This window comes from Dermacentor albipictus, chromosome 5 (assembly GCF_038994185.2).
Source record: "Dermacentor albipictus isolate Rhodes 1998 colony chromosome 5, USDA_Dalb.pri_finalv2, whole genome shotgun sequence".
NCBI classification, from domain to species: Eukaryota; Metazoa; Arthropoda; class Arachnida; order Ixodida; family Ixodidae; genus Dermacentor; species Dermacentor albipictus.
In genome coordinates, this window is record NC_091825.1 from 7,037,186 (window position 1) to 7,054,903 (window position 17,718).

Here is a 17,718-nt window from a genome sequence, read left to right on the forward strand (position 1 = left end):
TATTACAAGCATGAACGCCTTGTCTGCTTGAGCAAAATATTCTAAAAGGGGCAGTGTTTTGTCACATCTTGGAAACATGTCACTTTGATCAGCACAAGAGCATGAAAGGAAGAAAGCAATTTCAAGAGCGGTCAACGCATTCAAATGCTGCCATTAGTCCAAAGTCCTCCACTATGGCGTCCTTCATAATCAGATCGTGGTTCTGGCACAAACACCCCATAATATAATTTTAGTTTTTGTTTGCTGCCATGTCATTGCATATGTCTGCACTGTGTCATGCATCTGCGTCTTGTAATTTTCTGTACATGCTTAGCTCATGCACTGTTTCTGTCTTTTCAGCCTGCAGCAGTTGCATGGCTGGTGGTGATCGGAGGGAGCATTATGATGCTGACATGGCGTGGCCGCACATCATCTTTGCTGCGCTTGTCATCGGTTTCGTGCTGGTGCTTGCATTCATCAAGCCACCAAAGGAGATTGGTAGGCATTTTTGATACCTCATGACATGGATCATTCATTATCCACATTAGCTGGATATTGTCGTGTAATGCTAGCATACCTGCCAAGTCTTCCAGATTATCCTGGATGGGTCCAAATCTGGGAGTCTCCCGGATTTCGACCATTTCTTCTGGTTTTACGGTTGACAGGAAAATCTCCTGGAAATTTCAGTTGTGTCCCATTTCTATCCACGGCCACCGCTTTGTCAGGCCACATTGACAAAAAGAATCCAATCTAATCTACTTGGAAGTTCATCAAGCGCATAGCATTGTTAAGAAAGTTGTAGGAAAACCCTATACATACGCTATTTCATTGACCACAGCGCCGCTCCTTATGCTGACGGGGTTGTTGGGTGTCTTAGTGGCCCTCGTTAAGCTAGCGAGCGAATGCTGCGTTCCACAACCAGCAACACTAGACTTCTCATCATTCTCCTAGGCGTGAGCCGCTCTGGCGTTGCGTAGGCCTATGGCCAGTCATGGCTTTGAGCAAGGAGCGTGAGTGCAAAAAGTGTTTTCAAGTATTTTTAATGCAGTGCTCAGCTCAAGTGACGCTGGGTATTTTGTTGATACCACAGAGCAATGCGAAATGCAAGTGGCAATTTAACATAGTGAAAAAGACGAGGACACAGTTCCGCTCATTCATGTGTGATAAGACGCTGGAAAATGTCTTCTTCGCTAAATGTGAAAGAAATGGACTGTTGCAATCAAACATTACCTGCAGAATTTTCGAACACCCACTGTTGTTGCTTAGTGGCTTTGGTACTACTAAGCATGAGTTTGCGGGATCAAATGTCGGCCGCGGCGGCCACGTTTCGAAGGGGGTGAAATGCAAAAATGCCCATGTGCCGTCCATTGGAGTCCATTGGGAGCACGTTAAAGAACCCCGGGTGGTCGAAATTAATCTGGAGTGCCCTACTACAGCGCGCCTCATAATCATTTGGTGGTTGTGGAACGTAAAACCCGAGAATTTGATTAAATGTTAATGAATTTTTAAAGCAAAATCAGCAACAATGAAATGCTTGCAAAAGTGAGACCTTGATGTTCATGTGGTCATTTGTAAATATGTAAATTGTAATGAAATTGTCCTGTTAGTACTCGAAAATATAGATGTCGAGGGGAGGGCGGAGGGTGTGTAAGCAACCTCTTCCCACTCAGATCTCGCGGATTTAGTTTCTCCGACCTTGGCAGGTATGCTGCGACCAGAACATTATGACAAACACTTCAGCCACACTTGTGGCATTGCCGCCAGCCGACTTTGGCGTGTGGTGTGGGTGTGCGGTGCGGATCCTGAGCACATGGGCACAGGATCCCACCCCAGTGTGTCACAGCCACAGTATATCTGATGGTATAGTAATCGGAGGTGCAAGGAATATGCAGGCCAAGTGCACTTCAACATGACCTCACATTGTAGTACAGTCAAGCCCACTTATAACTATATTCAAATGCCACAAAAATGTCATTGTTATAGCCGATAATTATTAAGATCGGGCTGCATAGACAGACAGACAGACAAGAAACTGTATTTGGTGCGAAGGGACTACGTTGTCGTAGTCGCGGGTCGCGCCGGGGGCGGAAGACCATGATCTTCAGCCCTGGCGCAGGTCCTTTGGACAGCCCGAAGTTGGACTTGAAGCTTGTCGCTCTTGACGGCTGCATCCCAATCTTCTTGCCTGTTGAAAGGCGAGTGGCGCAACACAGAACATTGCCACAGCATGTGGTTCAAAGTGGATCGTTCCTCGCCGCAGTCTGGGCAGCGGGGATCCACACCCGGAGTGTAGTGGCTCAGCCTTGAGCGAGACGGAAAGGAGCCCGTCTGCAGCATTCTCAGCACCGACGCCTGGGGTCTGCCTAGCTTCGGGTGAGGAGCCGGAAACTGTCTGCGTCCCAGCTGGTAGTGAGCAGTTATCTCGTGGAAAGTTAGCAGCGGGTCCGTGGTTCGGTCGATCCCCTGCGAAGCTGGGCCCCTCGGACCGGCGCGGTTGATGAGACCTCGCGCCTGGTCGTGGGTCAGCTCATTCGGGTTGATCGAGCCAGGGGAGACGTTCCGGCCCATGTGAGCCGGGAACCAAGTGATGACGTGACGGGCCGTGCCTGTCTTGCGGGTCCTCAGCACTGCTGCAGCCTCGGCCGAGACCGAGCCGGCGAGAAAGGCCATCGCCGCCGACCTGGAGTCTGTGAAGATATGCGTGCGCCCGGGTTCGCACAGAGCCAGCGCCACTGCGACTTGCTCTGCGACGGACGCCGTCGAGCGTTGTATAGACGCTGCATTCAGGATCTTGCCCTGGGGGTCAACCACCGTGGCCACGTAGGAGTTTGATCCGGGATACCGCGCCGCGTCGACAAAGGACGCGAGCTCTGGGTTCTGCAGGGCAGTCTTGATGAGTGCTCGGGCTCTGGCTGCGCGCCGGGCCTCGTTGTGCTGTGGATGAACGTTCCTCGGGAAGGGGGAGACTCGAAAGGCGTCCCTCTCACCCTCGCAGAGCGGGACTGCGCACGACTCCTCGGCCATGGCTGCCAGACCCGCCATCTCGAGTATTCGACGGCCGGCCTTGGTGGTAGAGAGGCGAACGATCTGTGCCGTTTTCTGTGCTTCGACCACTTCGCTCAGGGTGTTGTGGACCCCGAGTTGCATCAACTTCTCCGTGCTGGTCGTCACGGGGATGCCGAGGACTCGTTTAATGCTCTTCCTCATGAGTGCGTCGATCTTGTTCGCCTCCGACCGCGACCAGCTTAGCGCAGAAGCCACGTAGTTGATATGGCTCATGAAGAAGGCGTGGTAGATCCTTATGAGGTTGGCTTCGCTGATGCCCCCCTTCCTGCTCGTCACTCGCGAAACGAGTCTGAGCATGTTCTCCGTCTTCGCGCTCAGGCGCGCGATCGTTTGCGCGTTGCTGCCCTTTGCATTGAGGACCAGTCCGAGCACCCTGAGAGAATCCACCCTCTGGATGCGCTGACCCGTCTTCGTTCTGAGTTCAATCGGTACTTGGTCCAGCGTCGTGTCGAACTTGCGGCCTTTTCTGTCGGGCCGATACAGCAAGAGTTCCGACTTGGTCGGCGAGAGGACCAGTCCCGTGCCCTCGAGGAATTCTTCCGTGACGTGCAAGGCCTCTTGCAGGGCCCGCTCCACCGCTGCGTCCGACCCACCGCCGCACCAGACGGTGATTTCGTCCGCGTAGAGAGCGTGATTAAGATTGGCGGTCCCGATTCGGTCGAGTCGGACTGATAGGTCTCTCATGGCGATGTTGAAGAGCAGTGGAGATAACACCGCAGGCTCCCAATGCGTATCCGTCCGACTTGATCTGGCCCAACTTGATCGTGGCCTTGCGATCTCTTAGGAAAGAGCTCACGTACGCATGGAAGCGTTCGCCAAGGTTCAGTCTCGTCACAGAGTCGAGGAGGTGCTTGTGTTTGACCGTGTCGAAGGCCTTGGCGATGTCCAGCGCCATATAAAAATAAAAATAGGGGGATGGCAGAGCTGTTGGGAAAAAATTAGGCTTGTGCAACTAGTGCATTTTTGGTTCGAAGCGAATTGTAATTCTTCTTGAATAATTTCTAAGCGAATACTTCGAATAGTAGCAAGTAAAGAAAAAAAGGCGGCAGAGGGCTAAGGTCTGGGATTCATTCAAGGAAAGTAAACAACTTGATTATTTACGAAAATCTACAAATTTTCGTGCAGAAACACTAGCTGTTCCACATGCTGGGGTTTGAGGTGCTCCTTTCTGCAGCTTACAATGGCTCCTGCAGTCGAAAAAAGCCTTTCACTTGTCTGGGTGGCTGGTATCAAAAGATACCTACAGGCAGCTGCAGCCAGCGTTGGGTAAAGGTGGCTGCCCTTGCTTTTCCACCACACAAGGGGGTCTTCGGACCGGGAAAAAAGGGGGGCCTTCAAGTACTCAGCAACCTCATCCGAGATTGTACGGCTTGACTGATGATGTGCACGCGAACTGAAGTGTGTAAAAGCACTCTACACAGAGTCCCCTGATGGGTCTGCAAAGCAGGTGCTGTTCTCACTTGTTGCTGTACCATGTTGATCAACTGGCACAGTCTCTTCTGCTGCCGTTGGGAGTAGAGTGAACGCCCATTGCTTTGCGGGTCGTTCAGCATAACAGACATCTTTGTATCTAGGACCGACCAACATTGCCAATGCAGGAAGGCGTGACATCTTGGTATCAGGGAACCTCGTCTCGATGCTACGCAGAAGACTTGAGACAAGCAATGCTGCCTCACCACCTTCGGAAACATGTTCAGCTAGAACCACCTCAGTACACTGCAACAGGGGAATGACTTGTGACAGCGTGGGATATTTGTCCCCAGACAGTTCAGCTGTGGCATGGTCAAGTGGCTTCAAGACTTGCACTGCTGCATTCATAGGCTTCCACTCACTTGCGTTCAAGTTTGGAAGTGCGGCAGATTCTGAAAGCTCTGCAGTGGTGATCGAACAGAGCTTCACGAGCCCGGCCATCATGGCATGCTCACTGTTCCATCGCGTCGGGACATCTTGTATAGCGAGGGTTGCAATGTGGGCTTGTTGGTAATGCATCTTGAAGGGGTGTACAGTAGCGTGATTAAAAGACTTGACAAAAGAAGACACAGACAGCGCTATGTCTGTCCCTGTGTGTCTTCTTTTGTCCCGTCTTTTAATTGCGCTACCGTACACCCCATCTTGTATAACGTCGAGAGGGTCCAGCTGCATGTTTCTCTGAATTTCCTGAAGCCGTCCTCGGGCCTTGGCACTTCGTTTGTATCTAGCCAAATTGCTCTGGCCTTAGCACAGAGCTGCAAAAACCCTGACACTTCTCTTTTGGCATCACTGACACGCAGCTGAAGGGTGTGTCCGAAACACTGCACACCACTCCAGTACGACCGCGCTACTGCAGAAGTAAAGTTCCTTCCATTATCTGTAACGATGAAGGTTGGCACAGTACCGTGGGCTGGAGGTTTCCACTCCTTGATGACACCTGCGATAAATAGCTCCAGGTTTTCTGCAGTGTGAGAGTCTGTCATCTCCATGCAAGCCAATGCATGCACGTGTTGCATGAAGTCACTGTCCATGACGTGACAAGTTACACAAACGTAGCTGTCATTTGCCCACGATGTCTAACCATCAATTGTGATTGAAAGCGACTCCACTTTGCTTGCAAAAATGTCCCCGAGCTTCTTTTTCAGCATCTCTGCTTGATGTGTAGAGGTCCGGAATAATGGCTCTCGAGAACGTTGTCCGAGACGGCACGGCATAATCCGGCATAGCGAACTTCATCATGTTGAGGAAACCCGGTTCTTTGACAATGTTGCAGGTATGCTTACCACGAGCTACGAAGTGAGCTATAATTTTTGTCATCTGTTGGGCTTTTGGGGCCGACGCTTTCATTTTCGGCTTGAAACTGTCGGCTATGGATGGCTGTTGACCACTTGCCTTGCTTGCCGCCTTGAGCTTGGATGGCCTTTCGCGTGCGTCCCGCTTCTGTTGGTAGTCCTTGTGCAAGTCCGGGTGTCTCCTTAAATGTGTTGCAAGGGTTGTTGTCATACTTGTCGGGGTCTTCAGGACTGCCTTGGGTTTAGGACATCGAGCTTTGGTTCCCGGTGGAATCTTTACAAAAAAGTTCCAAATCGGATTGCTAGCCGCATGCAAGTCCCCATGGTGCTCTCCAGAGTGGTCCAAGGCGGCTGGCGTTGATTAAATGCCGCCGTGGCAGAGACAGAGTCGCCCACTAAACGCAATCGACCACACCACCACGCCGACAAGATGCGTTTTTGTATGCTTTTTTCTGAGTATAGTTCTGTTTTCCTGGCTTGGTTTGGATTGGATTGAGAAAAGTAATACTGAATCCAAAACCGAAACTTACGAAAACGCCTTCTCCCTGCCGCGTGTGGCTATTCGTTCGAGTCGAATACTTCGAAATTTCCGAATAACAAAATTCGAATTGAAGCGAATATCGAATAGCGGATTATTCGTTCAACTATTCGAAAATATCGTATATTTGCACAAGCCTAGAAAAAAATATAATGGTGGGGTGGCTGCTAGGACTACAGACACGTCTCCGATCCCATAAAACTGGTTCGATTTCTTTTTAGCGGATGGCACCACAGCATTAGCATTGGAGATGCATTGACAATGCAGAAAGCTATAAAAGCCTAATTGTTTACTGCGCCATTAATTTACTACCCTGCTCTAGCATGGTACAGGATGACTGTAGGGAGCAGACGCCGAGTAGATGCTCTGGTGCAGGTGAACATTTGTAAGGGCGTTTACCTGTACTACTTGCTTAGGAGGTTGCAAGTTAACTGCAGGGAAAGCATGCAGGTAAAGCAAAGCCCTGCTGTCGCATGCATGTTGACGCAGGTTATGGTTATGGCGTCGAGGTATTTTTTGCGTCAATCCGCCAACCACGGAGCACTAACAGGATGACAAGCAGACACTGAGCAGACGACATGGCACGGATGAGCACATCTAGAGGGACACTTGGCCTTCCTATTGACTAAAAATTCGTGTAGCTTTCACAGTGGGCCACTTCTGGTGCCTTTGATTACCGTTTTCAGTGCTCTCGCATGGTGCCACACATTCGTCCGGGCGCCACGAATGTGGTGGCGTGGCGAACATGACACAACTGAGTGCACGCCACCGTGCCACGGCAGAGAAGGACCGTAGTGGAGCGCTGTGCGATCCTGTCGAATAGCCCGCGCCACCAGACGATGAACAGCGGGCTATTTCGTTCAGCACTCTTAGAAAAATTTACACCCTTTGAGGCGTATCTTGTCCCACAACAATAATCGCCATCCGTGCTGCCCGCGTTTCCTTTCTTTAACGCTGCGAGCACGGTACTTTCCAGTCACGAACGACATGCGCCTTATCAGTGTGACGCAGCATTCTCGACAGGAAAGTAGCGAGCGCCGAGTTTTCAGGAAAGGAAACGCAAGCAAGGCAGATGACGATTATTGTTGTGGGACAAATATACACCCCAAAGGGTGCAACCGTTTTAAGAGTGAGGTGCTTTTTGTAGCATGTGGTGATGATGGAAGCTGCGTCTCTGCGTGTCCCGCACAAAACTACTTTAGCTACTAGAATCTAGTAGCACATTGGTCGGCAAGACCACGCCATCGCCGTTAACAAGGAGCCCTGACAAGAACAGCCGTCGAAGGTAAACAATTTCATCCCCGATGTAGCGATGTCGTACGAGGATAAGTTGTGAAGCTGCAGCATCGGTTTATGTGTGAATTTGATGCTGTAACTTTTGTTTCCATTGTTTCTTTTTAGTTTCACAAGCACTTCAGGCTAAGTTGGAGTACATTTAAGGCGCTGACAGCATGGTTCCCCAAGAATAATTCGAATGGCAGGAATCATTCGTCACTTCATATTTATAACCTTTGTCTTCAATAAAATGCTTCACCCTGTTCACGTTGCTGTGAATCATGGCAAGTGCAAATGATAAGTGGCCTATGTAATAAAGTGTCGTCTGCTTAACTTCGAATTGGGCACATATATCGCAAAGGATGCTGCAGTCACAAACTTCCATTTGATGGCTCGCATGTTCGTCTGGGACGTAGCAAAACGCGAAACGTGTGCGGTGTTCAGCGTAATTTCCGCTGCACTGCCATTGTGCTAGGGTGGCTCAGCCGAAGGTTCCATTCAATTATCAGTCCTTGACAGTCCCGGAGGGCTTGGGACTGCTGACCCACATTCGATTTTCTTGGATAGCTTCGGAAGCTCCACCCACCAATCCGAGAGCTGCAAAAATCACATACGTTTTTCACGGATCGGAAGTTGCAGACTCATGGAGCTATCAGCAGATTTTGGCTCACACAAGCACAAGCAGCTAGCAGACGATGGCTGTCTTAAAATATGTGTGCGGCATTTGATGCCTTGTTGTCAAAGATGTGTGCTTCTGCGTACTTCACGCTTTCTAATCGGCAAATCCTGTGCACTCAGCGATCACTTCTATTACATGAGTGCTTTGTGCGCCATCATGTTTATCATGACGATGAGCAAACGAGAACAAGGTGAAGCAGCAGCCAGGCTCCTGCTTTTACCTTGTTCTCGTTTTGCTCATCATATTGAATTTCCATCTCCCGCCTTCCCCATGTTTTCCCTGAGTTTTTTACAAGTAGTTTAAGTGCTGCAGCTTTAGTTTTCGTGTTTTTAAGAGAGAAGCACAGCGATTCAGCGAATATGCTTGCTTTTCTTGGTGTGTTTCACCAAATTTGTCATGTTCATTGCTATATGCATAGCAAACAGGTAGATTTCACTTTTCACGGCAATGAAACTGGTGTGCGAGGAAGTATATCATATTGCATATGGCTACATTTCACGCCAGTAGCTGGTTGGTATACAATTGGAGCTCCGATGATTCCTGTTGACTTATATGTTGATCCCTTTTGTTGCTAAGCTGGAGTGTTTGCTTTGACTTGCAGGATTAGTAGACGGTGCACATGCGCCTTGTTCTAGACATGCCTCAGGCCTTTACTTAGTAGACGGTCTCATGAGCTATGAGGATATTGGCGGCAGCTATCTGCATGAACAACGACTTGGCATGACCGCGATCTTGCTTATTTTCATGAGGGCATTCTGCTTAAATTTCACTGGCAGTGAGCTAACTTAAAAAGTTTGACAGAGACACTTAAGACTGCTTATGTGTGAGAATGCAAAAGCATTATAGTCGCTTTGGTGAAATGTGTTTTTCTGCGCGTTTATTGTCCGCGCAAGCTCTCACCTGCATTTTGACTGTGCCTCGGTAAGGCCAAATGAAATCATGCCAAGCGTCTCGCGGGCAAGCGAGCGCTTGCTCACGAGGAGTTCATAACTCGAAGGACCGCTCAGCAGCATTCAATTGGACATTAATATTTTTTGTTTTATACGCCCATTTTACACATTCATGACATAGAGCCACCTCCTACAGATTGGCTGCGCTGTCACGTGCCCAACAATGCACACACTAGGCCGCACGTTTAGTGAGCTAGATGGCTGCAACTTGACCTGTACAATTGTGCACATTCTAGGCATGCATTTAGTCAATCAGAACCGTGGAGCCGCTGTGGCGTCGGGGAAGCTTGCTCATCTCGCACCCTGGTGCCTTGGGTTTGACTCCCGCGCATGCCGAAATTTACCTAATTTTCTTTTCAAAGACATTAATTTACTTTATTTGCAGGAACCTCCTTGAGAATATTGATGTCAATGTGAGTATAATGCAGACCACTTATAACGTAACCGCTTTTAGCGCGGGACCGGTTATAGCGTGGGTTTTTCGACCACCGATATATCTAACCTAGAACTCAATGTATAGGCGGATCGTTTATTGCGTAGGCACACGAAGCAGTATGGCGGTTAAAGCGCGGTTCCTTAAGTGCGCGACCATGAAATCGGCGCAGGGAGCATGGCCTTTTCTCGGAGACGTTGAGCATGGCCCGCACGGCCGCACGGTTGCCTGGTACGCAAACACGGAGAAGGGGGAGCATGGGCGCGCGTGTGGAGACCAGCAGCGAAAAGTGGATCAAAGAGGAGGACAAAGGTAGGACACCTTATAGGAAGGAGGGCGCGTGTTTTCCTCGCTATAGCAGCGTCCAATCAGGATGTGCGCTGCGCGGAGTGCGGAGTAGAAGCGATAGTGGCGACAGCGCACTCTTTTTTTTTCAGTCGCTTTGTTGCATTTCGTGTGTGCACGTCGTGATCTCGTCGTGTCGTTGTTGTCCTCTGTGCACGTGTGTTGCCAGGCTTTTGTCGCCATGGCGTAGGCGGTGTCTTCAAGTGGTGTGAGAAAGAGGCATGCCTTATCGCTGGAGACGAAGGATTGCGTTATAAGGGCCATAGAAAATGGGCTGAAAAAGGCTTCGGTGGCGGCCAAATACGGCATTTCCGGCGCAATCGTGTCGACCATATACAAGAACAAGGACAAATTGCGGCAGCAACTACAGCAAGATTCATCTTCCCTGTCATGGAAGGTAATTACATCGAAGTATGAAGACGTGGACGCAGTGCTCTTTAGATGGTTCCGTGAAGTTAGGGCTCACAGCATACCAGTGAGTGGCCCCATGCTCCAATAAAAAGCCAAGTTCCTTGGTGGTCTTTTAGGCCACGATGACTTCAACCCACTTAATAGATGGATCCAGCAATTCAAGGATCGCCATGGCATCAGCTGCAAAGTTGTGTGCGGTGAAAGCGGTGATGTCAACTACGAGTCCATTGAAGTCTGGCTTCGCTTAAATTTAAAAACCATGTTGTTTAAAGAAAATCTCCAAACGAAAATAACAGCATTCTTCTGCTTATGCGCTTGTCAGGCGAACTTGGTTTCTGTGCTATGTTGCATGTGTGTGTGAGTGAAATATGTAATAAATTGTGTTTGAAAGGTGGGTGGTCTGGCATAGGCAAAAGCCGAAAAATGCATGCTTTGGTTATAACACGGTACCGCTTATAGCGCGTATTATTACAACTCCCGTGACTTACGTTATAAGTGGTCTACACTGCATACTTTATGATGTTTTACTCTTTGCCGTTGGTCATTTTTGGTACCATCACTCGGTCATGCCACCAACTACAATGCCGGATGTTTTTGTAATGAGGCATATAATGCTTTGGCATTAGTACAGTGGTTAAGGGGCATGAAGAGCAAGAGGGCAACATCAACTGCGCTTTGCGAACACATTCTATGCATTAAGGTTGCAATTCCACTATGCAAGCTTTATGGTTGTGTCGGTGACGTTGCTTCTGAGACTGCACCACTTCGGAGGCACCACACTAATTAATAAGCTAGGTAGGGGGCTGTCAATGAGTAGCTAAGCAGACGACGGCCGCCAGGGGAGAGACTTCCGGTCACGGTGCTTTTGAACAATACCTCGGGCAGTTCCTTACAGCTGGATCACATGACTGTCAGGGCTAGTCAGACTGGAAGCCGCAGCTGGGTTGTAGACAGTCCGGGATTGCATAATCGAGGAGGCCCAGTGCTGCAACCAGCTTGTGAGATGGAGTGTGGGCACCCTGCAATGAAGTTTGCCTGTACATGTCGCGCCACCTAGCAGCGTTGGTGAGCACCCGCGGGTAGGCCATCACCGTCATTTCACCGCTGTCCGATCGTGCGCTCAGGCCCGCCTGAAGGCCTGCTTTTCCAATTTTCCAATGGATTCATCGCGGCCTCTTGGCAGCTCTTTCGTGAGAAGTATGAACAAAAACAACAAGCGCAGATACTTCTGCGTTAAAGATTGTAACAACCACGAAGGTGATGTCGGTATCAAATTGTACCGCTTCCCTTCAAAACCGGGGAAGCAACCCGGCGGCTGAAGTGGATCGTCGCGGGTCGTGTCGGTCTTGCAAATTTCTGTTAAACGAACTAAGACGTAAATGCAAAAACGAGAAGAAAAAAACAACCAGCAGCGGCATCCTTAAGAACACACAATAAAGCGTCAACTGCATAAAACCGCGTGAACTGATTCCCGCTCTTGTAAATTAGTTTAGGTAGTTTATCTCGTCTTACTCCAAAACAAACTCGCAGTGGTTGTTACGTGTCAAATCTAGCTTCGTAAGCGCTCCGTGCTGGAGCTTTGTATGCGCTGTGTTTCTTCCTACGCCAAGATCCAGACGCGAATTTTGGAACCGAGCTCATTCGCGCTATTTTCTCGCGCTTAGAACAACAGAGGTTGGAGTAAACTGCAGCACATGTCGAGTATTCGAAAATTAGTATTTCTCTCGCGCACGCTAGTGCATATTTGTTCAGTCTTCACGTTCTTCAGTCTCAGCTGATTGCTCTCTATGATGCTTCAGCGGTAATGCCCTCTCACATTCGAGCCCGAACGGCAGTACCAGAATATGCTCGAGGCACTTTGTCAACGGAGAAAAAAAAGCATTTAACTGCCAATTCGTCAAAACTTCTACAATTGGTAGGTGCAAGGCACGCTCCAAGTAATGAAGCGACAATTGACTGTTCAGAGACGTCCACGGCCGTATTTGCTCACTTAAGTGGCATAAAATAATTATTTGTTAGCTAAGTTTGAGTTCAACGTCGTAAGCATGCTTGCTATGTTTTGAGAAATACTTCGTGACCTGCGGTGGTTGCTTAGTGGCTGTGGTGTTGGGCTGGTAAGCACAAGTTCGTGGGATTAAATCCCGGCCACGGCGGCCGAATTTCGATGGGGTCGAAGTACCAAAACATCCGTGTAATTAAATTTAGGTCCACGTTAAAGAACCCCAGGTGGTTGAAATTATTCCGGAGTCCCCCACCACGGCGTGCCTCCTAATCACATCGTGGTTTTGGCACCTAAAACACCATAATTTAATTTAAGCACCGCGCTCTGATGTCCGTGCTGTTTACTTCTTTGACACAATATACATGTTCGTAGTAGTAAATTTGACGTCCTTTCTGAAGTGTCGGTGGTCCAAAATGGGCCTCGATGTTTCCGATTGCCTTAAAACCGCAATTTAGAACGTCCCACAGGTTTCAAACTAGCGCCGCAAAAGCATGCCTCCGTAGCGGTGGCCGCCTCGGTGTTTCGCGCAACTGACACGGTAGCGCTGATGGCTGAGTCGATCGCTGTACCGCCTGACCATTGCAGGGAGCCCATAGTCCACAGTCGTCTTCCCTTAAGAAGCTTGGCTGGGCAGCTTGTCCATCGCAGTGCTCCTCAACTAGAAAAGAACGTCAAAAGCGTGGAAGTTTGGGCAAATTGGTATGTCATGACTTTTTCAGGCTTGTAGCGCAGCTCAGAACGAGCAAAAGGGAAGGTGGAAGGGGTAATACTGATGTTTTATTTCGGGACACAGAAGGCTACTTATACACTCAGCGAACCATGTAACATGAAGAGACAACACAAAACCAAACAACAAAGCCGAGAGTAACCATGCTAAAGAACATATTCAGACAGCCTGTGGCAGCAGTCTGAGATACGCCAATTCATAGCTTGATAACGATAATGAAGGTGAGCTTACATATGCATGGCCAAACCTATGATAGCTTTTGCTTAAAAAACAGGATAAGATCTTTCCCGAGGCTGTTCTGGGTAGTTTGTACAAATTACTCGGCAAGTCCTTCAGGCATTGGCAATGTGGCGAGTTAGAGTTGTACATGATATCCCAACTTTTCAAGAAGGCCCTGTATTCTGACAAGTTGAAAAGTAGGCCATTGCCACCAACGGTCTCCTGAGATGAGCTGAACCCGTAGATTTCCTTCGATAAGGATACTGCTTTCCTTGCTGAAATTTTAAAAAATTTTGCTGAAGTAGTCAATGACCAAAATGTATATTTATTTTTGAAATGAAAACAAATTGCTCATTTTTAGAAAAATGTTTGCCATACCAACAAGACCAACCAGCCATGAGGGTGATATGGTCCACAACCTTTTGCTATCTACCGTTGGCATTTGCTGATTATACCTCTGGTGTTCTTGGCGTATAGTGCAAGCTGAGACAAAAGCTTCAAAGTCCCTGTTGATGGAATGCCAATACAATGTGGGGTACACTGTATTCTTGCACACCTCGGTGCCTTGGGGTGTCGAATGAAGTCTGCTGAGTGCATCTTATTGACACACTTATTATGAGCCTTCATCCGCAGCAGGCAAGTTCATGTGAAACATGAAGTTCATCTTGTGGGAATGCACGCACATCCTGATCTCTTCAGAGCCGCCGAGCACTTCTTTCATGCGATGATTACGTGCCTGCTCACTCGCCTTTCGATCCTTGCTTTGACGTTGTGGTTTAGGTACCCTGTTCGCTCCGTTGCCCTTTCTTTGAACCAGAGGAGATTCCTTCTCCACCACTCAGGAGGAACACAGTTTCCCCGATGCGTTTTTGGTTTTGCGGCTCATGAGCGTGCGCCTAGCAGCAACTCTGCTCCGCTAGTAGTCCAGTGTACACGATCCCCCTGCAGCGCCTGGCCTTTGTGAGTGATTGACGACCACAGGGCCCGAACGTGATACACGCTTGCTGAGCTGAGCCAACATGAGCCTCTTATGGGTTTCTCGCATTTTGCGGTTTTCTTCTCAGCTGTGTGAAACGCTCTGCCGCTGCGGTTTTATTTGTGTTGCCATCTGTTCTTGCCATTATTGGCATAAGACTAAGGTGAATAATCACCTTAAGTTAATGACTCACTCTGCTCCTCTGGCCTGAACCCGCCATGGCCACAACTCACTGAACTGCAGTGTGGGGGCCACAGCTCTGACTGTTAAGGCTGTTGCAAAAGTGCTAGCGAGTGACTGGCGCAGTGCAATCTATAGAAGGGCCAAGTCCGCATGTGTGAGTCTGAGTAATACCCCTATATTTGGCGCCCAACGTGGGGCCAGAGGTGTACAGGTTGAGCCTGTTTGGGTGAGTGACCGCACGAACGAACGTTGCAATGGATAGGCTGACATACAACAATTGTACATGCTGTCACAGATGGCTACTGCCGAGGTATATGCAACAGGCTGGTTGTGTTGCATAAGCACTGCTCTTATGCCATATGTGCTGGCATCTGCTGGCATGAAAATGGGCTCATTTGTGTAGGAAAATATTGAAGTGGGTGCTCCAGCAATGAGGCCTTTCTGGTTACTGAAGCATCTCCATGTTTTGGTCCCAATGCCATCATGTTCCATTCTGGAGCAGAGCGCGAAGTGGTGCAGCCTCATCTGACACACATGGGAGATACATTGAGAGGAATGTAATCATTCCCAGGAATCCCTGAAGCTCTCTTCTTTTGATGTTGGAGTGTTTATGAATGCAATGGCTTGGACCTTTGTTGGGTCTACATTTAACCCTTCAGAACTCATGGAAGCTGCAACATTAATTTTCATTGTGTTTATATTCAAGTTGAGGCTGTGTGCAGCTTGACATTCTTCATGAAGCTGTTGGTTGTGCTCTTCAATACTCTTTGTTGTGATGAGGATATCAAAATATAAGCAAACATTCTTGATCCCTGAGATGATGTTGTTCACTCGCTGGAAGAGTTCTGGAGCACTGTTGAACACAAACAGCAATTTCAGATATCTGTATCTACCCCAGGCCATAGCAAATGTACAGACTTTCAAGCTCTAGTCATCCAGAACAAGTTGCTAAAATGCAGATTTTGCATTGAGTAACTAACAATACTTGCCACCATTGAGATTTGCAAGTAGCTCATTTTGGGTTGGAATGCAGTAGTGCTTTATGGCTTTGTTAAGCTGTCTAGAGTCGATGCACAAATGCAGTGATCCATCGTTCTTGGTGACTATGACCAAATGTTGTGCTCAGTCGTCCAGCTCTGTTATTTTCGCAATAAAGCACCATCTTGCTCTGTTTTGCTCAACTCAGCTTTTACGTTATCTTGGTTAGCCAGTAAATTTTTTAGAGCGCAGCTCTTTGGCGTCCGTTCCTGGGTTTCGCGTCGTCGTTGTCGTCGGCCTCGTAACCAGCTCCGCCCCCCTTTCATCCCCCCAGCGCTAGCAGCGACCGACTGATACCGCTGGATGCCGCTGACGCCGCTAGAGATTCAAGATAACGTGACTGCATAGAACACCGTCGCCGCCATGCAGAAAGAGGAGGAAAGGGTCCCCCCCTCCCCTGTTCTTGTGTGGCGGATAGGGGTTGACTCACTATCGGCGTCAGCGGCATCAGTCAGTCGCTGCTATCTCTTCCCTCCTCCCTTTATCGTGTTGTCCGCTTGCTGCGCGCGCTTCTGCCCCCATCGTTTGCCGCTGGGTGTACACGCCGCCCCCTTCCCCCCTCTTCCTGCGAGTCTCGGGTTGTGGGAGAATGCGGGAGAACATCCCGTTCCTCTCGCTCGTAACGCGTCCCACGGCTGTGACAACCTCGCGAGGCACTTGTATAGATCTCGTCTTTGAGAATCAAGCATTGGTGTACCAAGTCGAACATATATCAGCCTATTTCTCCGACCACAAAGCTTCCTTCATGACTGTCAAGAACTGTTAGTGGAGTCTTTGTTAAAGGAATACGTGTGAAAAATAAAAAAAAATTCTGTGATAGCGCATACATGTGTTGCTCGATTTCTTTGCCTCAATCTATCGAAAAGGTGAAACAGCTTATTTGCTGCGCTCAAATTTCGCATTAGGAAGTAACGTAATCGTCGGTAATTTTTATTTACAAATACTGCTGTCTCAGTTTCTGAGACATAGCAGGAGTGAGTACACAATAATAATAATAAATACAATTACGAATACTTCCAACAAAATTTAACAGAATACAAAACATTAACAGAATACATAATTACGCAATTCTTTTTCAAAATGCGCAGTACCGAGTCTGCGCAGAGACCCATCAAGTTTATTCCATCAATCCACCGTCCGCGGAAAGAAGGAAAACTTAAAAGAATCAAGATTCGACCTGAAGGGTACAATGTTCAGGGGATCAGATCTTCGAGTACAGCGTGCAGAACCTGCAACAAAGGAAATCGGTGCCAGAACATTCATGCCGGTGTGAACTATCTTATGAAGCAGGATAACGCGATCAGAAGTACGCCGATGTTCGAGAGATTGCAACGTTAAAACGTGCGCATGCGAAGTAGGCGAGAATGGCCGGTCATAGCGACAAAAAATTAACCTGATTGCTTTTTTTTGGATTTTATATTTGTTATTGGGCTGGCCTGGCTTCATCTTTTATTAAAAATTAAATCTGGGATTTTACGTGCCAAAACCACTTTCTGATTATGAGGCACGCCGTAGTGGAGGGCTCCGGAAATTTCGACCACCTGGGGTTCTTTAACGTGCACCTAAATCTAAGTGCACGGGTGTCTTCGCATTTCGCCCTCATCGGAATGCGGCCGCCGTGGCCGGGATTCGATCCCGCGACCTCGTGGTCAGCTGCCTAACACCATAGCCACTAAGCAACCACGGCGGGTCATCTTTTATTAGGATGCTTACAGTTCCAGGTAGTTGGTTCCTTTAAACACTAAGAAAATGAGCTTGACATGGCTGTGGGCTCTTTGCCACTGAGTGTTCAGGTTGAAACTCATTAACGTCTACTGGTATCACACTACGGAGGTGCTCATGGATCAGGTTTTTGGCGGTGTTTGCGCTGGCGACAGTAGCTTATTGTCATGCTGCGCAGTCGTTCTTTCTCCTTTTTGTCGCAGTGAGCAGGCCGTGGATATACATGGAGGGTAGGTTTCACTTTGAATGGTTTATGTTTTTCTTCATGTTTTAGATGTGCTGTGGCTCTAGTAACAGTTTTTTGGGTTGAGATTTATCTCTTCTCTGTAGGATTTCGCTTTTCTGCAATGCAATTTTTGTTCGGCATCTTCTGAATGTTTGGCGATATGACACTGCATACTCAGAGAAGGTCC

General features: G+C 48.5%; 1 protein-coding gene across 6 annotated transcripts in view; it reads left to right on the plus strand.

Moving 5' to 3' along the window:
• Sting (transmembrane protein sting) overlaps positions 1 to 17,718 on the plus strand; it is a 402,026-nt gene that overhangs the window by 120,539 nt on the left and 263,769 nt on the right. For 5 of the 6 annotated variants that reach the window (XM_070538240.1, XM_070538242.1, XM_070538241.1 and 2 more), the window contains one exon: positions 340 to 477. In XM_070538240.1, the coding sequence (XP_070394341.1) occupies positions 340 to 477 (138 nt within the window). Of the gene's footprint in view, positions 1 to 339; positions 478 to 9,854; positions 9,995 to 17,718 lie in introns of all 6 variants that reach the window. The other variant, XM_070538245.1, reaches the window with a different exon arrangement.